General features: G+C 49.9%; 2 protein-coding genes across 2 annotated transcripts in view; one reads left to right on the plus strand and one right to left on the minus strand.

Annotated features, from left to right (window-relative positions):
* Window positions 1-3,166: 3,166 nt before the first annotated feature.
* Window positions 3,167-6,863, minus strand: NCDN (neurochondrin). Its single transcript, XM_074926002.1, has 6 exons — window positions 6,702-6,863; window positions 5,351-6,337; window positions 4,938-5,164; window positions 4,538-4,762; window positions 4,182-4,324; window positions 3,167-3,870 (listed from the first exon to the last, which is right to left on the minus strand). Exons 1-6 carry the CDS (start codon window positions 6,801-6,803, stop codon window positions 3,440-3,442), a joined length of 2,115 nt encoding a protein of 704 aa, XP_074782103.1. The 5' UTR covers window positions 6,804-6,863; the 3' UTR covers window positions 3,167-3,439.
* A 177-nt stretch (window positions 6,864-7,040) lies between these two features.
* The window catches only part of KIAA0319L (KIAA0319 like), a 33,990-nt gene continuing 15,623 nt past the window's right edge, over window positions 7,041-25,407 (plus strand). Inside the window, exons 1-7 of the mRNA XM_074926402.1 lie at window positions 7,041-7,302; window positions 8,459-8,624; window positions 14,199-14,893; window positions 20,521-20,812; window positions 22,877-22,978; window positions 23,834-23,931; window positions 25,091-25,178. Of these exons, the coding sequence (XP_074782503.1) occupies window positions 8,483-8,624; window positions 14,199-14,893; window positions 20,521-20,812; window positions 22,877-22,978; window positions 23,834-23,931; window positions 25,091-25,178 (1,417 nt within the window). The 5' untranslated portion in view covers window positions 7,041-7,302; window positions 8,459-8,482. The remainder of the gene's footprint in view (window positions 7,303-8,458; window positions 8,625-14,198; window positions 14,894-20,520; window positions 20,813-22,876; window positions 22,979-23,833; window positions 23,932-25,090; window positions 25,179-25,407) is intronic.

A 25,407-nucleotide genomic window follows, 5' to 3' on the forward strand; every position in this document is an offset into this window, starting at 1 on the left:
CACTCGTTGCATTTGTACCCAAGCCAGAAATCTCTGAAAAACTGGTTTTGTAACAAAGGTCTGAGCACTCCTTCCCAGGGAGATCAGTGTGTATGTTGGCTCTTCCAGGAGCATGAGGCAGCGGCTTCTGCTTTTGGGGGCCAGCAGTGAAAAAACCCCCTGCCGAGCAGGGCAGGGGGAGCATGGAAACAAAAGTACTGAGCACGGCTCCCTGCCCAAGCCGAAAATGAACTGCTTTTTCCCCAGAAGCCTGGCTCCCACTGACCCCTCAGAAAAACACAGGCTGCTCCTATCATTTCCCACATCCCCTCCCTGGGAACCCAGGTGGGGAAGGCAGCTCCTTGCTGTGGGGCTGGAGAGCCAGGCAGGGCTCTGGGGAGAAGGACGGGGATCCCGCTGAGGGGTGGGTAGGAGCGGGGCAGCCCCCCCTCGCTGCTCAGGCCCCGCCAGCCCCGCTCCATCCCGCGGCAAGAGGTTTGTGGGAGGGGGTGGTGCTTGGTTCCTGCAGCGCAGCAGCCAAATAACAACGTTATGAAATATTTAATTTTATCACCAGTGCTTTTGGGGCGATATGAATAAACACCGCAAGGTAACGTATGGCACAGTCGGGTTTGCAATGGCATTAGGACATTTAAGCTGTCAAAGCGAAACAGAGTGTGCATCTGCTCCTCTGGGGCCTTTATCCATCTTGTCCAAGCCGCGATGAACGATCGACTCGTTCCTGGAGAGCTCGCCCTGCACTGGGAGGTAAAGCACAGTTTGCTCTGGGTGTTGCTGGCTGCAGTCCCACTCCGTGCTGGGATCCCGAAGCGCTGTGGCAGACGTTGGGTGATGCCATCACCCACCCCTCCGGCATGAGGCGGTCGATGCCCGCAGATGCCAGTTGCCGGTGGCAGAACCTGCGGCCGGGCTTGTAAAGCTCGGGGTGGCCAAGGAGTCACCCCGCGGCCTTGGCTGGGCTGCTGGGGCACCCTCTCCCTCGCGCTGGGCTGAGCCGCCCCGGGCACACCGGGACCCGCAGCCCGGCACAGGCAGAGCCCACGTGGCAGGAGGCTCCTGTGCTCTGCCTGCCTCAACGCACTGCGCTCCCTGTGACAGAGCCCGGGGGTTCGGGGAGGGAAACCAGCCTTTTCGGGGTGCTCCTCCCGAGGACGTGTTTGGAAAGCGGTGTCCTGGGACGAGAGAGCAGTGAGATTGCTCCAGCAGCCCCGGCATCCACACAAGGCATCATCCCCTCTGGCATTCAGGCTGGTAACACCCCAGGGCAAGGCCCGTGCCTCAGCCCGTCTCCTGGCAGCTCTCAGGCAGCCAAGAGGAGGGTGTTTGGTGTTACACAAAGGAAGGAGCATAGGACAAGCCCTCAGGGTCTCTGCCAAGGCACGGATGGGCCTTCACACACCAGAGGGGACATTCCACTGAAGAGCAGGAGGGTGAGGGATGGGTGCTCCTCTCCAGGCATCTGCTGTGGCCAAACCCCACCGCCCCGGGACGTGGTGGAGGATAATCTGGAGGGCTTCCCCAGACTCTCTGTTTGCTCCCAAGTTTGCCTGGGAATTAATGACCAGCAGCCAGAGGCCTCCGGGTCTTGGATGGCTCTTGGATGGGTCCTGCAGGCCCGGACTGGCTCTGCAGTCAGGTGTTGTGGGAGCTCCTAGCCCGTGGGGATGGATGACGGCCAAGCCAGCGCTGCTAACTGGTGCAACACTGGGGAGAGGAGAGCACCCTCCTCCTGCGCCAGGCAGCTCGCTCTCATTAGCACTAACGGCAGCCTTTCCTTAGTGGGAAGCCTTTGACCAGAAGCGTATGGGACTGGGAATAGTTGAAGGTAAATCGTGTGAGGGTTTGGAGGGGTTTTTCTGACAATCTGAACCGTGTTTCTGACTCTCCCAAGGCCCTGATCTTTCCCCGTGGTGCAGGGATGAGGTGTTCTTGGCGGGACGGGGAGGCTCTCCCAGCCCACGCTCACACAGAGTTATGCTCTTTTCCGAGGCCAGGAGGCTCATTTGCCTGTTTGGCTTGCATCGCTTTCTTCTGGTAGCACCCACCTTTGTTGCAACTTGCATTAACTCCTCAGGACGGAGCTGGAAGGATCAGAGCGACACTTTTCCTGAGCAATAGCCGGCGCCTCCTCTCCGCTTGTGTGAGGCGTTTGCGTTCACAAAGCAGCAGCTAAAAAATACGGTCTTGAAGCCGGAACACGCCCAGACTGAGCCCTGGGTTTGGGGCAGCTCCTCGCAGGGTTTTCTCCCCGCCGGACGGTTCCGGAGCCCCCTCCGCGAGCGTTTGGAGAGCAGCCGGGCTCGGCGCTTTGCTCCGGGCCCGCCGAGGCTGCTGCTCCCAACTTGCTCCTCGGCTGACACCTGGTGGAAAACCCGCCCGGCCCGGCAGCAGCCGCCTTCCCTCAGCCCAGCACCGAGCCACTGCTGCTCTGTCGGGGGGGTTTAAGCTCAGCTCTAGGGGTACCCGAGAGCGGGCAGCCCTGGCTGCCAGGCCAGCGGTACAAGTGGTTTACTCCTTTCTCTCCCGTAAGGCAAACTACTCCTCGGTCGGCAGGGAGCTGCCGAGGTGTAATTCACTCATTTCTGCTTTCACAATCTGTACCCGGCAGTTTTAAATCTTTTATTTTTTTTATCTCTTCCAGGCCTTTGCAGGTTGAACCCTTTGCCTCACAAGGTAAAACTCCCCCCGTACACCCCATCCCCGGAGCGGGTGGGAGCCTCAGCAGACACAGACCCCCCCGGCCAGGCCTCGCGCTGGCGTTTCGCCGGGCAGACGCTCAGCAGCGAGTGGTGCTGCGCAGGTTTCCTGGGCATGACCTTGGGATGATGGTACCAGGGGTGGGTGTGAGCAGGGGGGCTGTCCTGCAGCACGGGAAAAGGGCCTTTGTGCATCCTCACAGCAGGAGGGGACAGCTCTGTGCCAAGTTACAGAGTTATCCTCACTGTTACCGGTGGATATTAAAGCTTTTCCTATTCCTGCCTTTTTCAGGCTTCTACATGGAGTGCCAAGTTACTTTACTAACACGTGCAGGCCTCTGACATAAAATAAGGTGACATCCTAAAGGGCTTACAGTGACAAAATTGGGGAGCGTTATTACGCAGGCAACCTCTCAGGGCCGCGGGGAGAAATAAATCCCAACGCTGCAGGAGTTTGAAAAACCAAGCAACAGAAAACTTCTTTAATAATAAACCAGCCTGTTTTTAAGAAGAAATACTGACAGGTCAAGCAGGCGCGTGTTGAAACATTCCGAGGCAGCGACAGTTCTGCACGTCAGGCTGCGGATAGCGCGAGTCCCGCCGAGCGCTGCTGGGTCACCCATTCCATAAAGTGTGGCCGTTTAAATGGTTTTTGTCCCCATCCGCCACCAAAGGGCGCGTGAGAAATGTTGACCAGGTCTTGTGCAGGGCTTGGTGTCCCAGCCCAGGGTGCTGCCGGCTCCTCAGGGCTCGGACAGACACTGCTCCAGCGCCGCCATCCCGCAGAGGTTGGCCCACTCCCGGCCGTGGTGCGCCAGGATCGCGGCCCGGCCCGACGCGCTGGCTCTGGCCAGCTCTACCAACACGCCCTGGAAAGCGGCGACCAGTTCAAAATCCAGCGAGGCTGGAGCGACGCGGGTCAGTAAGTGGGAGAGGTCTTGCAGCCAGCCCTGCAGCAGGGCCTGCGGCAGCCAGGGCAGCAGCGGCACGCAGCCGGCCAGCGCCTGCATCCCCAGGAACCAGAGCTCGCCCACGTCCGCCCAGGCGCTGGCGTAGGCAGGTGACACGGCCACGGCCCAGCCACCGCCAGGCTCTGCTTGGGCGGCGTGAGCCTGCGATAGGAACTGGAGGGCGGCTCCGAAAAACTCCTTGGCAGATGGTGTGCCCTGAAGAACTGGAAGAAAAAGGAAATGATTCGATCCAGAGCTCGCTCGGCCGAGGGAGGGACCCTTCGGCGGGTCTGCCTGCAGCAGGGCTTCCAGCGAGAGCACAAAACCATCCTCCTGCCCTACAAATCCCTCAATCCCAGCCCCTCGGCCTGCTGAATTTTTTTGCATATTCCTTGCTCCTGCAGGTTTTTGGTTCTGGCGCTTTTCCCATGGCGGAAACCGAAGCAAATGTTTCCCTTGTATTTCCCAACCACCCTGACCCTGGTCTCTGCCCGCGTGCAGCAACACGTGGCTCTGCCAGCAGGAATCCTCTCACCTGCTGAACTCGCGAGGATCCTGACCATCATCAGGCCCAGAGTGGCTACGTTGGCTGTTAGAACCAGGTGATCCTTCTGGGGCAGGAGAAGCGGAAGAGACTTCAGCAGCACGTCCATCAAGGAGGAAAAGGTTTTGTCTCGCCTAGAGGGGAAAGTGAATGCTGAGACATTTCCTGAACAGAGCCAGAAGCACCCGAAAGCATCAAGGTTAAATGCAGCACCAAAAAAAAGTAACTGATGTTGAAAAAGAGACATCCCTTTTCCAGCACAGTGTCTCAAAAGATCCTGCAACCTCATTTCACAGTGCATGCTCTTTCCTCCCACTGACAATCTTAAAGCAAGCTCCTGCTGTCACCTGATGAGGTCCGGCGCAGTCACGACCAGGTTAAGGAAAATCCCACACGTGGTCTGTAGACTCATTTCAGCACTGGTCAGTGGAGCCAGAGACCCGGGCTTGGAGGTCAGCACCCCCCACTGATGCAGGAAGTACTCGCAGAGCAGTGCTGGTGCCCCTTCTGAGACGAGGATGTCCCGGGGCCTGTCCTCTGCTGTTAAATGGCAAAAGCCAGGTAGCAGAAACCTGGAAAGGGAAAGAAATTGAGAACGTGAGGTAGAATGGGTCTAAGCCCTGTGTTTACATCCAACTGGAGGGGAAAGAGAGCCACAGAATTGGCACTGCAGGGAGAACGGAAAACAGAAAAAGATTTGAGCAGGTTTGTGGTAAAATGGATCGACTCTGGGCTTAAAATACGCACCTCAGAGCATCCGGGGGTAAGGCAGAGCCCTCGGTGCTGACCAGCTCTGGCTGGGGAAGGCTTGCAGTTGGGCTGCCCTCTTGGAAAAGCTTCTTGGCATAATGAACAAGGAAAGGCAAGAGCTCACAGATTTCCTGCTTGAGGGAGGATGTCTCTTCTGCCATCCAGGCTCCAAGGACTCGAACAGAAGCAAATATGAAAGGATCTTGTAACTCCTCCTCTTTAACCTGCACGAAGAAGAAAGCAGACAGAAAATGACACGTTAGGCCTCTGTTCTATCGAGCTACTGCAGGCAGGAAAACCATAGTGGGCCAGGATGCTCATTTTGCTCTACACAGCTATGGCCATGAGCTGCTGAGCCTCCCAGAGAAACACCCCCAAAACATGCCGTTAGCTTGAAAGGCCTGCATGACCTGTCTCAGGTAGAATATTACAGCTCCAAATGCCTCCTCCATGATCCTCATCAGCTGCATTTTCTGCACCCCTTCTAGCAGCGGTTTCTCTTCTCTCAGGCACTCCTGGATCCCCATCTCAATAAGGACATAGCAGGCTGTTACCACTTCTTTTTTCCCCTCCACCTCCAAGGGATCTGGCTCCTCCAGGGTCAGGCGGACCTCCACACAAGCCAAGTTCACCAGCAAGGCCAGGAACTTGCTTCCATCACTCCCTGCTGGGATCCACTCCGACCCGCAGGCCTGCACGAGGCAGGCAGCAAGCTTCAGGGCAGGGTCCCGCTGCGACTGGCTGAGTTTACTGGCCAAGACATTAGCCAGCCCTTTGTAAAGTCTATGGAGGCACTCGGAGCCCTGCGAGTCCTGCGAGAGAGGTGGCGACAGGGGAATGAAGTGAGGCAGAACCTCACACAGCTCAAATTTGGTTATGTCCTCGCTCTTGAGAAAATCATCGGAGAGCTTGCTCAGCACGGCCAGGAGGTGTGGAGCGTCTCTCTGCCAGCACTTCGCCTCTGCTATGGCCAACAGCCCCAAGAGCAGCGTCAAGGCACGGTCAGAGCCGTAACCGCAGTTCACGTAGGCCTGGCACAGGGCAGACACCGTCCCCTTGGTCACCAACTCCCTGGGGCCCCTGGCAGTGGCCAGGACTGCGCTCAGGCACTGATATACATCATCGATCATGGACGTGCTGTCCGGATCGCAGGGGGAAACCAGGACGTCATTGAAGGTTGGGATTTTGTTCAGGATCTGGGAGTGCCCAGCTAACTCGGGATCAGTGCAGAAACACGCCAAGAGAGTGAGGCCCAGGGCCCGGAAGGTGTGGTCGGGGCAGCCCGCCGGGGGCTGCCGGGAGGCGAGCAGGCGATTCGGAAACGTGAATCCAATTGCGTCAAAGATCTGGCGACGGGTCTTGGCGTCTACTTCCCCAGCTCGGACCGCTTTGGTCACCTGTAAGGCAAACCAGGGGTGAGCGCACGGCACAGCAGGAGCTTCTGCGAAATTTACAGGATGGAAGAGGCAAATAAAAAGCCCAAACAACTTGCATTAGTGCAGAGGAGTACCCGCTGAGTTGGGCGCTTGGTTTAGGTGCTAATCCAGAGCTTTACCAGAGCGTGGCAACGCAGACTAACCCTCAGCACAGCCAAGGCAAAGCCAGGCCCGCTCCGACTCGCTGAGGCGAACACCAAGGCGTTGAAGCACCTCGCCACCGCCAGGCACGGCTGCGAAGGCCGCTCGGGCGGCGGGTTCCGCCTCCCCCTGCCCGTTCCTGAGGCGATGGCGCCCAGGGCGCGGGCCCGCCGCGGTGCCTCACCAGGAGCAGGGCCGCGAACTGCTCGCTGTCGTTCCTCGCGTCCCTGAGCACGCCGAGGCACCTCCTCAGCGCCGCGTTCCCGTCTCCGGAGCCCGAGGCCATGGCCGGCTCCGTCGGTTTACACGGACAGGGCAGTAACACCGGCGCCGCCGAGGCCCCTCAGCCCCGTCCCCGTTCCGCGCCGCCTCTCAGCCAATCCGCTTGCCGCGGGCGCGCCGCCGGCCAATCGCCTGCCGCCTTGTTGGGCGGTCCCTGAAGCCGCCGCCTCCGCGCGGCCTGTGGGCAAATCACCTGTGGCTGCGCGGCCGCCGGGGCTCGCCGGCAGCGGGGGGCGGCCCCGCCCCGCCCCGCCGTGACCGGGGCCGCCGGCTCCGCAGCCTCGGCCCTGAGCGGACGGTGCCCGCGGAGCTGGTCCCGGTTCCGGGGAGGCGGCGGTTCAGCTTCCGGGTGAGCGGTGAGCGGGCGCCCGCCGCTGCCGCCATGGCCGCGGGGCAGGAGGCCGCGCTGCCCCCCGGCCCGCCGCGCTGGAGGCCCGGCCCGGCCCCGCCGCCCGCCTGAGGCCGCCGAGGAGCCGCCGAACCCGCCTGGCCATGCGTCCCTGGTACGTGCCCGCTGCCCGCCCGGCCCGGCCCGGCCCCGGGGCACTGACAGGCTGCGGGCGGCTCCGTGCCGCGGCCTCCGCCCTCGCCGTGTCCCGCCAGCCCGGCGGGTGCGGCCCGGCCCCGAGCCGTCCCCGTCCCGCGGGGGCAGCCGCCGTGGGAGCGAGGGGCTGGCGGAACCGAACCCTCCGGGAAGGCGGGGGGGGGTGTGTGGAAAGTTTCCTTAGAGACCTGTTGGCTGAACAGGGGTTTTACATCCCCCCCTCGGGAACTTTTCCTCCCGTGGCCCTTTCGGTGCTCACGCTCTTCGCTGCCGGGTGGTTTTTGGAGATTTCCCCGGAGTTTAACAAGCGATGAGTGTCCAGGCAGCGGCTGGTAGTCAGATCTGTGACCGTGTTCCCTTTTGATTCTTCAGAAACAGTCGGTTTAACTCCTTGTGCCTAATGGTGCTTCGTGACTCTTTGGCAATAGATAATGTTTATTACCTGTGAAATAATTAATGTTTTTAGTCCCATCCCCTAGCGCTAATTTAGATTTCAGTAACGTATGAAGCTGAAAAAGGCGTTTCGTCCTTAGAAAAGCTGAGAAGAAGCATCAATACTTTTGTGATTTCTGCCCACCACAGCAAAACATGAGGCAAACCAGGTTTTTAGCTCCGTGTCCCTCAGCGTTGTTGTATTCTTGTTTCTCTTTGTTTCTGGCTGGTACCAGCCAACACCAACACGCAAGTGGTGACATCGCCGGGCAGATGTGCTGGGTTTATCAGTGCCCGTGTTATGCTTGTATCCGTTTGCTGTGGCATGTTTGAAAAGTGAAATTTCCGAAATAACGCTTTCGGAATCCGGTAGACTGTGATATTAAGATGCTTTGCCACTGGAAGTGGTGGGGTCTGGAGGAGGAAATCGTGAGGGCGATGGGAAAGGCCGTCGTGGCGACCCGCTGCTGTCCAACACGGGAGACTTTGCTGCTACAGGTTTCCTTTTACTACCGTGCATTGATAGTTACTTAGCAGCAGCTGGACTAAGTCACAGCAGATAAGATAAGGCGTTCCTTTTCCTCCCCAAATGCTCCATGCTTTTCATAAAGTAAGCTGGATCTGTGTGAGAACATACCAATTGCCTGTGGATGTTTTGTGTTTCATATTTTATATGTTTCTAGACCCTGCTGCTGCCCTCAAAGGCCATGGAGAAGAGGTTGGAAGCCAAGTTCAGCATTAGCGCCCGATTTCTGTCACGATACTGCCTGGGAAAACCTGCAAGGGAGCTGAGAAGTCTGCAGTTGTTCTACCTGTGCGCTTGCCTGTGTGCCTTGTGCTCCTCAGCAGGTGATTCTTCTGTTCTCTGTGGGACTCTGTCTATATTTTTAATACTATTTATCCCTCTTGTTTAAAATATTCTGAGAGGAAAGTAAAATTATTTGCTGCTAGACGTTGTAGTTTAAAAAACAAACCCTCACCCTTAATAGTTACTAAATGAGCTGTCAAAAAGGTAGATATGGGGCATGAGGGGGTCCCTTCTTATCACACGTAGTGCTCTGATAACCAGCTGCTAGTTTGAGTAACCAGGTGGTCAGCAGCAGGGCGCCTGTCTGTCCCACTGCTGTGCCCCTTCACACGCAGTGTTGGCACTTGCCTGTATCTCATAGCGAGCTTTCTCTCAGCTGAGAATCTTTTTTTTTTTTCCTTTTGCCAAAGGAACAAGTGATAATCTGGAAAATAATTTCATCTAAGGAACACTCAAAGCAAATTGGGAAGGCAGGAACATTTTTTTTTAGCCCTCAGACATTCTCCTCAAATGCAGTATGTCAGTGTTCTGTATTTGCCTACAGGCAATTGTTATGTTTGTTTTTCTATTTCCTGTTCAAACTTGAGTAATCAACCTCCTGCTCAAGTAAATAACCAAGTTAGTGGCTTGTATGGAAGTTTTCACGTAATGGATTCTGTGGGTTTTGTTTGTGTGGTGTTGGCTTTTTTAGAAAGTTCAGATTCTGACTCTTCAGAGAGACTTGTTAAGTTCCTGTGAGTGTTTTGAGGCCACATCTTCACCAAGAGATGGTATTTTCCTCATGAGTGCATGTAGCATTCACCAGATCTCATTTAATAAAGTTTATGTGCCTTTTTTCTCCTCTTTGTTCAAGTTGCAGTGAACTATAGGTTCAAGGCAGTGGTGGCCTCAATATATATCAACCCGTGTGACAGCTGCCACAGCTTTCATTTTGCAGGAAGGTTGCTATGCCTAAATGGCAGCAAGATTTGAAAAGGGGATTGTTTTGCTTTGTTTCTTGGTTACGTGGACATGTTCTCTAGGCTGCTGCAGCAGCATCTCGTTTCCTGGACGCTCACCAAGTGACAGATTTGATTAAGCTAATGAGCTGTGTGACCTTAATCAGCTAATTTAGAACCTGGAAAGACGTATTTGTACTCCTGGTCCTAGCAAAGGGTTCTCAGCACTGTGTGTTCGGCTGGTGTATCAGGTGGATCGTGTGTTTCCTTGTAGACTGGGCTTCCTGCGTGGCGTTTTCCTGTCCTTAGCAATATCTTAGAAGTCTAGAGCTGGAGCTGTGAGTCCTGTGTCACTCTCAGAGGGTGTGCAGGACAGTGCTGCAGTGTTTGAGGGCGGGTCTGCTCGGGAGAGTTAAAACCATGAAGGCTGATGAGTGTGTGTGGAAATAATTGTATGTGACCTAGTTATCCTCATGGGGACACTTTTTCCACTGTAGAGCTTTTGTTCTTTTAGTCTTGTTTGTGTCGCTTAGGCAGCAGTTTGTTGAACTGAGGAGGAATTATGGCTGCTGAGAAAATAATGTGATCGTGCGGAGTTACGCAAGAGGAACTATGTTGACATAATTGGTTACATGTGATAGGTTTTAAAGAAGTCTATAGAGTCAAGCCCTTAATCATTAATTTGATATCAGGAGCGATTAACTGCCTGAGCAAGTCTGTGAACCTGAGCTTATTAATAGAAACTGTTCTTGTCCGTTCCATTCCCCTGCTGCTCAGCAAAGCTGTGAGCTGCATCGCCAGGACAGGAGCTCCCCAGTAACTGAGAAGAGCAGCGTTTTTTGTACTGATATTCTAGGGAAGAAAAAAATGACAAAAACAACATTAAGAAGTGACTAAGCACACACCCACTGTGCAGGCGTCTTGTGATTTGCGTTGTGGCAGGCTGGGTAGGCTGCTGGGGCTTAGGAGGGAGCTTGTCCTCAGGGACGTTCCCGCTGACGGGTTTCTCGTGCTTTTTCTCTGAAGCTGCTGGCACTGACGCCGTCAGTGACCGATTTACCGGCCTCCTGGTCCGACCCAGCCTGCGAGCTCCTGTCTGCACCTGCCGTGTGTGCGTAGGGTCCAGCAGGAGGGACTGGGAGGGACTGGGAGGCAGCTCGCAGTAAGCAGGAGTTAGCAACTGCTGGTGCTCGCAGCTGGTGCAGGTGCTGCACCAAACTCCGTGGAGGTCCCCGTTTGTCAAGCTACTGTGTGGCTTCTTGTCACAGCAGTGCGTCTGGCCCGTAGCGTGTTCCCGCAGCACTCTCAGGAAGGAAGTGTTTTGTGAACAGGCCAGGTGGATTTTCCTGGCAAAAAAAATCTTTCCAGAGATGAAATGCGAGTGTAGACTGAGGCGCTCCGCTTCCTGCCGTGGCGCTTAGAGTTGTCTGAATGTGTGATGCCTCCCAACGACCATAGGACTTGCTTAGATGAAAATCAGTGTGGTTCTGTGGAAAATGTACATCCAGAATGCTGGGCAGGCGTGTTGCGAGCTGCCCCTTCGCTTCTATCGTTCCTGAGAGTTAACTGAGTTTTAATCTATCTGTATACAGCAATTCAGAAACCATACTGGCTAATTTCAAAGAAACGTGTCCTAGGTGAGCATTAGAGTTCTGGAGATGAAATCTGGCCAAAATATAATTTGTATCTCTGCATCTCGGTTTAGCAGAGGGTTAAAAGGGAAGCAGAATGCTCTCAGCGTGGTAGTGTTGTGTCATCTGGGCTAAGTCCTGGCTCTGGCATACCCAGGAGATGCTTATGTGGATTCAGTTTCTACATTTTAGATGGCTAAATATATGTTTGTGCCCCAGTTCTAAGCCTGTTGCTAGAAAGTTGCTGCTGAATTTCACCGGGTTCTGTATCAAGCCTTAATTTGAGTGGTATGTGTGAGCCAGGGCTGACACCTGAGGAGAGGTGGATGAGCATGGGTCAAGGAGGGGGAGGGATTTTTGGGATGTAGGCAGCAGCACATTTCTCTTTTGCACGGAATATATTAGGGACATTGCTTCACCTGTAACAGCAAGTGATTTTTTTTTTTTTTTAAGGCTAAACCGAGTCTGAACAGCTAAGATCCTCTTCAGATTCACAGCAGTGGTGGTGTTCTGCCATTTGTTACTTGTGTCTCTAACTCTGGAGTGTGTGTGTGTGTACACACATGCACCTTGTGTGTGTATATACCCCCCACCCCATACTCTGTCCTCATTCCAGGCCCATCAGGTTGGTGCTGGGGGCTTGTCCCTGCCCGTGTGCACAGTGGGGTCAGGGTGACTGTCAGTCCGAGTGCTCCGTGTGCACTGAGGGCAGTTGTTGCCCCGGGCGGACAGGCGGCCCGGCTGCTTGCCGTGTGTTGATGAAGTGTGACAAGGAGGGTGATGATTTTAAAGGTGCTGATGTCAACTTCCCTCTGTTGAACATATGCAAAGCTGCGTTTCCTCGTTGCAGTTGGACGTTGCTCGAGTGAAGAGCTTCCCCACCTTCTGTGCAGTTGGGGGTTCAGATACCCATGGGGAGCTCTGATCCTCCGTGACTCGGTCACAGATCTCAAGTGCATTCTGTTGCAGCTGATGTAGCTTTCTGGAGCCTTGGCTTCAAGCTGCCTTTGCTGACCTGGCTTTGTAATAAGCTATAAATAACACTTTTGCTTCCTGCTTTCTGATGTCTCAAACCCAAACTTTTCCTCATGGTGGTGTGAGTTCCCTTTTTGGGTTGACATTCTTGGTGTAGCAAGAGATTTCAGACAAAAGGTACATGAATATGGCCGTCCTCCTCATTTTAAACAAGTGGCTAATCCGTTCTGGCTGAGAAAGTCCCTGTGTGTGGATACCTTTAGTGATCAGGAGTACCAAAGCTCTTATACCTGCTGTGTTTGGGATAACTGAATTACAACAAAATATGTCGTATGTCTTCCCCATCTGCTTTCTCTGGTCATACAAGGTTATCCAGGTCATACAGGGTTATAAAAGTGCAATGACTTTCCCCTTCCTTCTGCACCTGGGGATGGAAAGTCATGGCACTATTTTATCACTAACTTTGGGTATTAGCTGTGATTCAGGGGGTCAGCGCTGTGGCTGGAGTTGAAAGATCTGAAGTCAAATACTTCAGGTTGCCTTCCACTCTCGCTGTTCTAGGCTCCTGCATCCGTCTGTGCTGTTCTAGTCTCATGGAGTTTTCCAGGATTGGTGCTTCTAAAGGTTGAGGTTGACCACTGTTTGTGAGCTCCACACTTGATCACAAAAATACCTCCTCCTTTGTGCTTCTGTTTGGGTCGTGGTTGGCACGTGGAAAGCTCCTGCTGTGTGAGCCTGCTGTGGAGCAGTAGGCACCTTGCGTGGTTGCCTCCACGAATGGTAAAATGCACTGCAGTGCCATCACCAAATTACTTTTATTTCGTGGATGAGACACGGAGATCTGTGCGGTCTTTCTTCTGTGCCTCAACATATTCCATCTTCGGTGTGTTTGTAACTGGGAAGTGGCGGGAGAAGTGGGGTGAGAATTCTTCTCAGGGCAGACAGAGGGATCAGTAGCCTCTCCATCCATGCCTAGTAATTTGTTTAGTTCCCACTGTAGTGAACGTGGGTGTAATGCAACATGAAGTCTGTATGCATTTGGACTTACTGGAATAGTAATATGTTACTGAACTTTTCTTTATATGCTGTCAAGAAACAGGAACCAGGGTATTACAATTCAAATTCAGACTTCTTTATTTTAAGAGAAGAAAGTTTTCCGTTTGTGTTGTGTTCAAGAACTACGTTGCTGACAGGCCGGGAGCCAGACGTGGAGCATATTCTCCAGCTGCACTACTCAGGGTCCAAGTGACATAGTTTGTAAAGTAATCTTCTAGTGACCTATTATCCCTTGGATGCTGAACACAGCACAGTGTAACAGTCCCATAGGTCATTAGTCTATTTTTAGGGAGTCCTTAATCTGCAGAGCTCTGAATTTTGGAAGCCTTTAATCCATTGATCCCTGCAAGCACTCTAATTTTTCATGTTAAAGAAAAAAAAAAAAAAAGAACCTCCATATGCAAAGCAGTTGCTACTTTACCACTGATCTGAGATCTGAAGCACCTTGACTTAAAAAAAAAAAAGTTTGACATAATTTCTGTTACAGAAATCACTACAGTGGAGTGGGTGGTGAGGATATAGGCCTCGCAGACCTGTTCTAAAAGATGTAACCACTTCTCAAGTGGAACAATTTCAGTCGAAATAAGTGACTGACCTCAAAAATCAGCATGGAAGAGGAAAAAATGTCGTGGTGCTATAAACCAAGCCGGTGCCACTGTTTCCAGAGTTCTCCTTCAAGGCAGACAGCTACGGGCAGAGGGGCAGTGCTCCTTACTGCTCAGAGTAAGCACCTGCACTCGGGATCCTGGGTTCAAGTGGCTTGAGCTCCATTACTGTCTGAAAGGGTGGTGGTCCCTTTGGTAGGAGGTGCAGATTGCTGCTTCAAATCTCGTGTCAGTGCTGGGTACTGAGGCCAGGTGTGGGTTCTGAGAACCCCCCGTTTTACTGTCTGTACCCTCTCTCCTGCGTTACTCCCGTGCCCTGAATTCATCTTGACAGTAGTGATGAGGATCTGTTGCCCGGTGCTTTCAAGGATTAAGAATTGTTTTTATTTATCTTCCCTCCCCTTCCCCAGATGCAAACTGGAACAGATCTAAATGTGAGCCGGGAAAAATCCTGTTTGGTGGCCGTTTGAGATCGTGGGAAGATCACCATTTACAGCTTCTGGAAGGATTTCATACGCTCCGGTCCTGTCACACTGCTTGCTGCCAGAGCCCCACCTGTGATGCCTTTTGGTTCTTGGAAAATATGTGCATCCAGGTGAACTGCACTGCGCCTGGTGTGTGTCAGGCAAACAGGACTGGCTTTTCTGACTCTGTCTTGGTGTTTTTAAAGAAATCAAAAAGCACAGAGCACTTAAAGTTTCAGATGGAAGGTGACACGAAGGCCTGGTCTCACAAGTGGTTGGACTGGGGCATCCCTGTCCAGAGGAAAAAAAGACTGCGGAGGTCATTCCAGACGTGGAGCTTGGCAGGTAGCAGGGTGGAGCCCCTGGAAAGGGATATAGCAGCGAGCCCCAGCGGCGAGGCTGCAGCTGGAGCATCAGCCAGCAAATCTAGAAGCGGCCGAAGCGAAGCAGAACGCTTGAAGGATCAAGTCCTGAGGCGCTTAGTGGCAGAGAGGCCTGTTCCTGAAGGCCACCCAAATCAAAAGAAAGACTCGCTGAAAAGTGGACAGAATCCAAGAGAGCAGAAAACCAAAAGCCTGTTCCCTCCTAAAAGCAATAACGTGAACAGATCCAGTGACACAGACGGTGTTGGCTTGCCACAGGTAAGTGTGATGGCTGGGGCTGAAACGGGGCTGCGGGGACAGCCGTCACCCTCCTGCTCAATCTTGCTTTATGCTGACTTTGACTTAGAACTGCTTAAGTGATAGGAAACCTTTCTGGATGCCTGCTTGCAACAAGGCAAGGCCAAGGGTTGGGGTTTTTGTTTGGTTTGGGGGGGGCAGGGGGTTTATCCCCCTCTTTCTAGCTGGGATAAACTATCTTTGGGGAGGCGAGGGGATATGAAGGTCACGATAATGCTTGTGTGTGCACAGTCACACAGCATCCTGGCCAGATGAGAAGGGAAGGGGAGAGGTGATGTCAGTGGGAAGTCCCTGGACCTTGAAAACTGTTACCTGTGAAAGTACCTTTTTAGATCCGCAAAATAAAATAAGCTGTTGAGCGCTGAATTGAGGCAGTTAAATACGTTACTTTACAGACTCGTGCGTAGAGTTTCCAGTGTGCTTTTTGTGCCAGCCTGCTTGCTTGAGTTGGCATCTTAATGCCAAATTTTGTTCTGTTTTTGAAGACTGCGTCACTTTCTCAAATCCACAAAAGCTTACATTGGCATTGGTTGAATGAAAGCAGTTTAGTCTCTACTCCAAACACGTACAGTGTTAAACTGGTAAATCTGGATGTTAGTCTTTAAAGAGAAATTGGCACATTTGAATTGTTAAATTATATTTTTTAATCCAAAAATAGTTTTCCGAGCCTTATCATACAAAAAAGTCCGTGCACTTGTGGTGGTGAAATAGAAAGCATTCTGCTTTGTGAAACTGTTCCTTAAATGCCTTTTGCCATGTTTCTAGCACCGTTGAAGCCTAATGCCTTTTCCTGTAGTTATGTTCTTCTTCTAGAAACTTGACTGAATTTGTTTCTCTCCCTTGTATTCAACTCTTGGTTCCAGGTAGGGCTGTGCCTGGTCTGAGCCACCACCCTGCAGAGCAGGATGTGGAGAGCAGCCAAGGGACACTGCCGAGAGCTCCAGGGCAGCCCGGGTGGCGTGTGAAATCATACACTAAAACTTTACAAACGTTTGATTTTCCAGAACCCCACAGCATTTAGGGCTGACTTAAGATCTCAGCTTTCTCTCGCTCCTGCAGTACTGCAGCATTTCCACCCTGCTTGTTCTTTCCTCCTCCTAATATCTGAGATTTACACCCCAACCCCCTTCTCTCAGTTGTTAAGCGTGCTACGTCTGGGGAGGCTTCTTCACAGCCAGTCTTAAATGCCTTCCCTTGCTCTTGGGTAATAGTTGTTGTACCTCCCTGCTAGTTCAGCTTGCAGTGCTGCGTTCCGAGTTGTCATACTCTTACTGTTCAGTGCCTGTCAAGTAAACTGGTTGCAAATATTAAATTAGATGGATAAATCAACTTCTGAATATTGCTGAGTATCTAGGCTATGTTCCCATCTTTAGGAAGCACTCCTGTTGTCATTAGGGTGCACTGTTGGATGTGTGCTGAGGAAAGGTTTTTCTTCTCTTTACTGTGGTGTTGTTTTGGGTTTTTTTGCTAGTGAAGTCTGTATTTCTTGACAAAATGCAGGTTCATCAAAATAAAAACTTCTTACTAAAATGTACTGGCTGTGGTGGAATTCCTGGCAGTCACATTTTTGAGTTTTAGGGTAGAGTTTTTGAGGAGGAGAAAGAATTAAAAAATCCACCTAAATAGGAGTGTTGAGCTGAAGCTGGTTCTACCCAGCCCTGGGCTAATTCCTTGATTATTGAACCATCCAACTTTCACCTGCAAAATATAAGGCAAGCTATGCAGCTGTCCTTGTGTTTCTGATCTGAGAGCAGCTTAATTTAGGCCAAGGAGATAACATTCAGGGCTGTGTACTTGGGGCATGGCCAGCCGTTGCAGGAGGGAGATGCTAAAGCAGGGAGTTTTCCAAGTTAGGTTGGTTTGGGGCCAACATAAGTCAAAGTTACACACATGCTGGAATTGGTAGAATTTCACTTGGGCTAGATTTGGTGCAGTACGTGGAGCACGTGGCTTCAGCAGGTGAGTGCTGGGTGTTCCGTGCTGTCCTTTAAGGAGGTTTGGCAGGTGGGAGAATGCTGGATCATTCCTGTGTGCAAAGCAGCTCGTACCTGGGAGCATCAAACGTCTGAAGTGGGAAAGGACATCTGAGGTCAAAGCGGCTCTTAACTCCTCTCTAAAAAGGGAGAAAGAAATTAATGTGCATAGTCTCCTTTTCTGTTGATGAGCATTGAATGTGTGAAGGCAAATCTTTTCCTTTGCTCCTAGAGACTCCGGGAGCAGGTAAGTGATGGTTTTAGGAAGGCGTTGCCTCGCTGAGTTTTAATTTTCCTCTTGCAGTTCCGATAGCTCCGTAGCCATCTGCAGTGTCACTCGCTCGTGTGCAGCTGGCTTTAATTTCTGGTTTTACTGTATCCATGCTGTGGAACCAGAGGTGGGTGAAGGAGAGTGTACCAGGATAAACCGCAGTGCACCCTGCTCATCAGCCCTTAACTAAGGAAGAGAAATTTGTGTTTTTCCATTAGTGAGTGACACTTTCCAGGCACCATTTTTTTTTTTCCTGCCTCGTAGAAATACTTGTCAATTTTAAAATATAGCAATGCATTTAATAGCCAACTGGGAGAAGTATTTAAGTGCAGCACTGCTGAGGAGAACTGCAGCACTGCAGCAGCTCTGCAGCAGACTGGAGAAGCCTGCAGCCTTTAAAGTGGAGTTGTTACAACGGAGCCAGGAGCTCATTCCTGCACTCCCAGTTCTGGCTACCCTTGGCCCTCCCGAGGCCAGTGTTGGACTCTTACTGTTGTGATTCCTTCTAGTGCTGGGCGCTTCTTACCCTGTGAGGAAGGAGGGAGGGTCACTCCACAGGCAGCACTAAGTCTGTAGTGGTTTGTGACGTGGCCCACGTTTTTGTGTCTTAAGGGTTTTTGCAGACCTAGTGAAAACAACTAAGGACACACAAAGCTGAAAAGAGCCTATTTTGTAAATTCAAACCAGGCTTAGCAAAGTAAGGCCCGTTTAAATTAAAAAATAATAGAATTCCAGAACACAGGGTTGGGGTTTTTTCAAGTAACTTATGTTCAGTGTGGATTCTGGTGCACATACCTGCTCTAGTTCCATCCTACAGACGTAGGACACTCAGGGAGAGCAGGTCACTTGTCTGAGGCCAAAGGCAGTTAGGGGTTGGAATCAAAAGCGTCTGACACTTTTACGTTCACTCAGGCCAATATGCCACTTCTCTCTATTTTCTAAGCTAATAAGATGGGACAGCTGGCAAACTTCTAGTCTCCTCCTCGTTTATCCCCAAGAATGAAATCTCTGTTCTTTGCTCTAAAGAATTTGGGGTTAGGGAGTAAAGATAAGAAATGTCTCAGCTTGCAAGCATGAGAGGCATTTTTGACTGTTGTGTTGCCCCAGGCAAGGCTTATCTCATTCGAGATCTCTGCAGACATTTGGCTGTCAATTCATCCTGAAGTCTTCTGGAAGGAAGAGGATCTCTCTTAACTGTAAAGCTGTGGGGTTTTTTTAGGCATTAAAAAGTGAGTCAAGGAAGCATCTGGCTCACTGAAAATATTACCAAGCAAAGTGGAGCCTCAGCTGCCGCGCGCAGCAGGCGGGTGCTGGTCTTCTGCATGTTTGTGACAGCTTTTCTTTCTTCTGCGTTGGTTCTTGCTAAGCAAGAAATGCTTTCCCATAGTGATATGAAGTCACAGAGATTTTTTCTGCCTTTCCTAAAGAGTCTGTCTCAGGTGGCTGAGTTCCTGCCTGGCTGTTCCCCCCCCCTGTCGTGCCAGCATTTCTAACTTCATCTTCCTTGGATGCTTGGTAAAAGGCAGTCAGTGTCCTGCACTGACCGGAGTTATTAGTGGGTGTAAGGTGGCACTGCTTGGGGCAGGCAGCTGTCCTGGGGCTGTGACAACGAGCAGCACAGAGCAGTATGCCAGGTTTTGCCTATACCTTTGTTCCAAAGAATCCGTAGTTTTGTCAGAGATAAAGGAAGCCCATCAACAAATAAGCAAATAGAGAAAAACAGCTTATGTCTGCAACACTAACAGTGTTTCTTTGGCACATAAAGCTCAGACGTTAATCAAACACACAAATGAGTTGTTTTAAAGGCTGTGACTGAGGGAAAATTAGCAATGATTTGCCCAAGACTGCAAAAAAACCTTGCAGAGAAGCCTTCAGTGACTTCATTACTACTCTTGGCTTGGCTGGCTGTTAGTACGTGCAGCATACCTTTATTTTTACAACTGGCATTTAGTGTTTTCTGAAACCCAACCTATTTACTGACCAGGATGTTGCCCACCGTGGTCTGGAGTGTTTTTCCAGTTCTTGTTTCCTGGATTGAATGCCAACAGCATGGTATAAAACCTTGAGAATATTTCCTCCGATACGAGTTTCTTGATCAGTGGGGAGTTGTGGTGGGCAGTGCAGCTCCCAAACGCTTCCCAAGTCGAAGATGGTAAATTGCTCCATTTAAAATATTTAGCAGATGCTTTCAAAGTAGAGTTAGCTCAACAAAATGTGCTACACACATGTACTTCATGGTGGAAGGTAAAATGTCAGGAGTATTGCCTGGCAAGCGAAGAACTGGAATGGGGCTAGGTACTGTAAAAGGAATTTTCTGATGAAAGAAAGGAAATTGTGCCTGCCACTTTGATTATTTTCAATAAAGTGGCTCATCCTGTGTGGATGTGAGCAAACTTTCTGCCTGCAAGCTCGGCTCTCTGCCCCAGCAGCATCTCCTGTGGCATGCACGCAGGGAACTGCTCGTGTCAGGTCACGTTGCTTTGAAGAGTGATTCTGAAATAAATTTCCTCTTGCTGCAAAGGTTTGATTATTATATAAAAATGCCATTGCAATCCTCCTGCTTTGTGCTTGCCAACTGCACAGCTTTAGAAAAAGGAATACGTAGCCAAAATAAATGGCCCAAATGAACCCCAGTTCCTGGTTCCTGTTTTTTTGCTTCTGTCTTATCCCACTTCTTTTAGCTCCGCTCACTGCAGTTTCAAACCTAGATCTTCTGTCACATTTGCCACATCAGCAGCCACAGTACTCAGGGTGCTGTAGTTAAATCTGTGGTCTTAACTGGTGTTCAGCTGAGCTAGAAACCCTACCTGCTGTGGAGGAAGAACATGGAGAATCACAGAATCGTAGAACACCAGCTTGGAATGACCTCAAGGATCATCTGGTCCAAGCTTTCTTGGCAGAAGCAGGGTCTAGACAAGCTGGCCCAGCCCCCTGTCCAACTGAATCTTCAGAGTGCCCAATGTTGGGGGATCCACCACTTCCCTGGGGAGATTTTTCCAACAGCTGATTGTTCTCCATGTGAAAAATCTTCCTCTTGTGTCCAATCAGAATGTCCTCAGGAATAACTTGTACCCATGACCTCTCATCTTTTCCATGGGGCATGACCCCTCATTTCCCCATCCCTGGGGGACCCCACTCATGACACGTTGCCAGTTTGAAAAACAATTGTTTGAGAAACAATTCAAGAGAGAGGAGGAAGCAATAAAACATCCTGCTTCTGGGAAAAACAAACCAGGGACTTTTCAGCTTTCCTAACTAGAGGAGGTGAAGTGCGACTTAAACACAGCAAAACAAAACTGACATTCAGGGTTCAGCTCAAACTAAGACAACTTTTTCCTTTACAGATCCACCCAGGAACATCCGCACCAGAACCACTGGTGTTGGCCACGTTCTCCAGTCCTGTAGCCCAGGGTTTGACAGCCACAGGGAAGACTGAGGAGCCAGGGCAGCCAGATGATGCTTTGGTCCATCCTCACTCCTCAGACGTGTTGCCCACCATCAGCCCCGTGCCAGCGAAAAGCCCAATGAAGATACAGACAGCTACTTCTGTGCCAAGTGGAGTTCCCCCAAATGGCAGCATTCCTACGATCCAGACCAGCCCTGCTGCGTCACCGAGCACTACTGCCACCACACCAGGTGAGAACAGGCAGGAAACACCCCAGCAAGTGTCATCTAGTCAGGTTTTGGTGACAAGCCGTAGCAGCGTTGAAAAATACGAGATAATTTCAGAAATTCTTACCTTTGAAAAAGCGTAGGTGCCAGTTGGACCTCATTAATTAGTGAGTTCTGAGCTTGGGACTTTGGCATCATAAATCCATGTAACCGTTGGATCCATTTCTGAGAACAGCTTGAAAGTAATGGTGATATCTTAATTCCCAAAGTGGAAGTTGAGGCTTGGTGCAAGGCGTGGTCCCTTGAAGCATTCTGTCAGGAGTCTTGACCCACTGCTGTCTATCAAGTTGAGCAGAAACCTTAATGTCTGCTCAAAGTGGGGTGTGACTGATACTTTTCTCTCTGTCCCTGAAACGTCTGTGCACAGTTCAGCCATGGGGAACAGTGTACTTGGCTGTTAGCCCGTGCTTTGCAGCAAAATGATGTTTCCGTTCACACTGGTATTTCTTAAAACAAACTATTGTAAATGTGTAAAAGCCAAAATGCACTTTGGCCAGCTCTGTTAGCTCGCCCAGGCCGTTAGCTCACCCTGTGAGGACGTGTATGTACAGCGAATGGTGTATACTGGTTGTGTGAGATCTCAGAATTCAGTTAATCCAGTTTGCTGAAGTATTCACAGCGGAGTTTCTTTTGAATTTAGGGTTCCTTCCCCTTACAAGGGAAAGTGTAAAGGAAACGCTGCATCCAGAGACATTTTTGGCAGGAAGCTCATTGGATAGTTATACAAGTTAGTATTCTTTTTAAGGGTTTACCCCAGCTAAAACTGGAAAATATATTTTAAACATCTTCAGTGGCTTGTGTTGGAAAAGTAACATAGCCACGGCCTCCTTATTTTGATAAATAATACAAAAATGTGAAGGGTCGTTTTTCCAAGCAGGGTTTGGGGGTTTTTTTGTCTGTTTGTTTGGGTTTGGGGTTTTTTTTTTTCCTAATGAGATCAGATTTCTTTTTGCCTTGGAACTGCTTGCAGCTGAAAGACTGATGGAGTTATGCTATCCCAAGACCTGGAGTAATTGAGAGGGGAAGAAAAGAATTTGATGAATTTGTTTTCTTTTAGTTAACGGGTTAATTCCAGTAGCTCATAAACAGATGGAAGAAGGGCTAAATGTTTAATGACATCTTCCCTATCTTCTTTAACTTGGATGTTTTGTGCATTACTCTATAACATTGCCTTTGACAGGGTCAAATTAGGGTAAAACGACTTTGATTCTTGTTTTCCATGTGTAATTCCAAGGCCCGATAATAAAAACACAAAAATAAAACAAATGGGAAGGGAAGAGGAGGATGAGAAACACAGACAACTTTCTGGTTGCATTAATGTTGATAACAAGCAGAAAAGTCACCGGCCGCAGTTTTTAAGTCTTGACCCTGTAGTCTTTACAAACAAACTACCTGTCAATTTACTTGGAATGGAATGGCAAGAAAATTCTTAAGAAGGGGTTGGAGAGAAAATATAAATAAAAAGAACAGGTTTGTATTTTGAGTTTCCATATTCCGTGTAGTAGCTATGCAGTTTTTTAAAAAAAAATCTCTTAGCCCCCAGGCAGTTTTTCAAAAAAGAAATACCTTGGATTCTTCATATATTTGTGAAGATGGGGAATTGCAGTTTGGTAAATAGCAAGTGTTTGTCTTGCTGTGCCATGAGACTGCAGCTGGGTTCTCTGTCGAAAACCTGTCAGGTAAAACCCTTCCCGTCCTGCTGGACCTGGTGAATATTCCCCTGTACAGGGCCTGAGGGTCACGTTTCAGCTCTTTTAGAAAAGGAGCAAGAGCTGCACAGTGAGCAAAGAGAAAGATGACTGAGTAATTTGGGGCTTGTCTTAAAATTGTAAAACCCCATTAGTGCTTTTGCATTAACACTGAGAGCGAAACCTGAAACGGGAGCTATATTGAGCGATGGGCTGTTTACAAAATACAGCCATTTGTAGCTGGTTTTTATTCCACCGACTCTGAAACCAAGGTGGGTTTTATGTATGTATTTTAATTTTTTTCCTGTTCCTCTTTCAATTCTGTGTTTCTCCCTCACAGCTATGAAGGAGCTGGTAGTTTCTGCTGGAGACAGCGTCGAAGTGACCCTGCCAAAGAATGAAGTTCAGCTGAATGCGTTTGTGCTTCCTGAGCCACCACCCCGTAAGGCTTCCCTGGGAGTTCTGCTGAGGGCTTGTGGTGGTGAAATGGCAAACAGGGATTATATCTGATATTAAATAAGGGCCGTTTTGAAAATGTGTCCTGTCAGAGAACACTTCCCTGTAGAAATTCCTCATTTCGTGTTATTACCTCATGCTGCCTCTCACAGAAAATAGCAAGACTCAAAAACCACTGGAAGTGCTACAGAATTAGATTTGGGAGATGACCTTCTCCAAGTGGTATGTGAGGAAGCAGTGGATCTTTGGCGTCTGTTTGTGATATTTGCTGATAGGTGACAATCTGTCTTAGCAAGTGACCTCTCATTTGGGAGATTGAAATCTGACACGGGGGGGGTGACGTGCTGAGGAACACGCTTCTATACACTTCTCATTTCATCAGGCAAATCATTCACAGGTATTTATGAAGTTCTGATCTATGGCTCTGTCCACACTGGCTGTGAGAGACTGCAGAGGAGAGGCAAGCATGTTACGTGTTGTGCAGCAACAGAGATAGAGGCATTCCTGTTCAAAAACTGGCCTTATGCTGTTTCTGCAGAATTTGAGGGCACAATAAGATTTTCTCTCTTATTATTCTGGAGATGTGATTGTTCCCAAGCTCTTTAATGCCTTAGAGGCTGAAAGATGGGGTTTGGCTCCAGAGTAAATGTGTTTAGAAGCACAGATTGTCTCTTTTCCTGGGTATATTCCCAAAAAGCTGCAGCCCAAACTCCAAGCTGTCTCATTTCTCCATAGTGCAGCAGAATGTGCCTTGTAAATGTTTGAATGTTTAATACTTTACTTTTCTTTAGCATGTCTTTTAAAAACAAATGTCTGGACTTTTTTGTTTGTTTGTTTTAAGGAACCACTTATTCCTATGAGTGGGAATTGATTACTCATCCAAAAGACTACAGTGGAGAAATGGAAGGGAAGCACTCCCAGACCCTTAAGTTATCTAAGGTAATGCTTTTGCTGCTTTGAATCCTGTTGTGTTAAATGCCAGGTGGAGAAGATGAGGACCCCGGCAGCCAGGAAAGACTTGTGTGTGATTTCAGGGTGAATAGGAAATTGCATGACGGGCAGTCAGCCAACACTTGACTGCAAGCCCTCTTCTAAGTCTCTTATAAAAAGGAGATTGATTTGGCATGAGGGAAAGGAGAAATTGATTTCAGGATCTAAAAAGCTGCCTACAAGCGGTGTGTCAGGCCGTACAAATAGCACAATTTAACATTAACAAAGGGTTGTGAATATTTCTGCTACTGAAACAGTGTGGTGGTCTGTTTGGGTCTGAAGCCTTGTACTGCCCACTGGGACAGGGACTTGCTGATTCCATTAACGAGAGCCCTGGAGTACCTTGCAGCACACCCTGGCTGCTGCTTTTGGACAAGCTCTAACAGTGAAAGGATTGCCTGTTTCTGCACGTGGGGATACTTAACAAGGAAACGGCTTTAAATATTGGGTGAAAATACAGTTCTGTATTTATGAGACATTCCTTTGAGCGTCTTGGATTCTGCTGCACTCGGGAAACTACAGTCTTTAGTCGCAATACCGTGTAGAGAAAAGCCCTTCGAAAGGAGCGTGTCTATCTCTGTCAGGGCGTCAGCCTTTTGGGTACCATGATTGCTGGCCAGCAGCTAGTCCTTCACCCTCTCATCTTGGTTCAGCGGTGAGTGACGAAGGGCTGACAGCCTGACTCGTGTCACCTAGAAGAGAAGAAATACTTTCCTTTGTAAAAACACACAAGAAGAGATTTTCTTCTCTTATGTGCAGCCTTTCTCATCTCAAATGCAATCTGCTAGTACAGATTCCTGTGGCCAGACAACCCGAACTAATCTCTGTTATCTCTTGTTCTCTTTGCCTATTGTTGCTAGAAAATAAAGCCTGACTGACAATCCTGCGGCACCTGTGACAGAAAGAAATTTCTGCATAGCTGTTGTAAACTAAAAGATACGTAACACCATTTTGGTGTGGAAACCATGCTTTGCAGCTTGAACCTAATTGCCTGTGGCTTATGCTGCCGATGTGCTACTGTGCCAGAGTGTGGTAACTTGACCTTCTAACGGCTCCTGACAGGGTGCCACCATCCTGAATGTAAATTATCTTCTGTGTTTACTTCCAGCTTACTGTTGGTCTGTACGAATTCAAAGTCGTCGTTGATGGGGAAAACGCACGTGGAGAGGGTTACGTGAATGTAACAGTGAATCCGAGTGAGTTGGTGGAATTGTGTCTCTTTTTAGCTTTGTCTCTGACAAACCCTGATACCTGTAGCCTGGTGGTTTGGTTATTTGAGTGGACTCTGGTTTAACGTAGTGAAAATCCGTTGTGCTGTGAACTGGGTATAGATGTACGTGTATTAAGTCATACCCTGAGATGTGAAACTCTTACTAACACACATAGCTATTTCTGCTGCACTGCACGCGGGCTGAGCACTCAATA

This window comes from Athene noctua, chromosome 24, assembly GCF_965140245.1.
Source record: "Athene noctua chromosome 24, bAthNoc1.hap1.1, whole genome shotgun sequence".
Classification (NCBI taxonomy): Eukaryota; Metazoa; Chordata; class Aves; order Strigiformes; family Strigidae; genus Athene; species Athene noctua.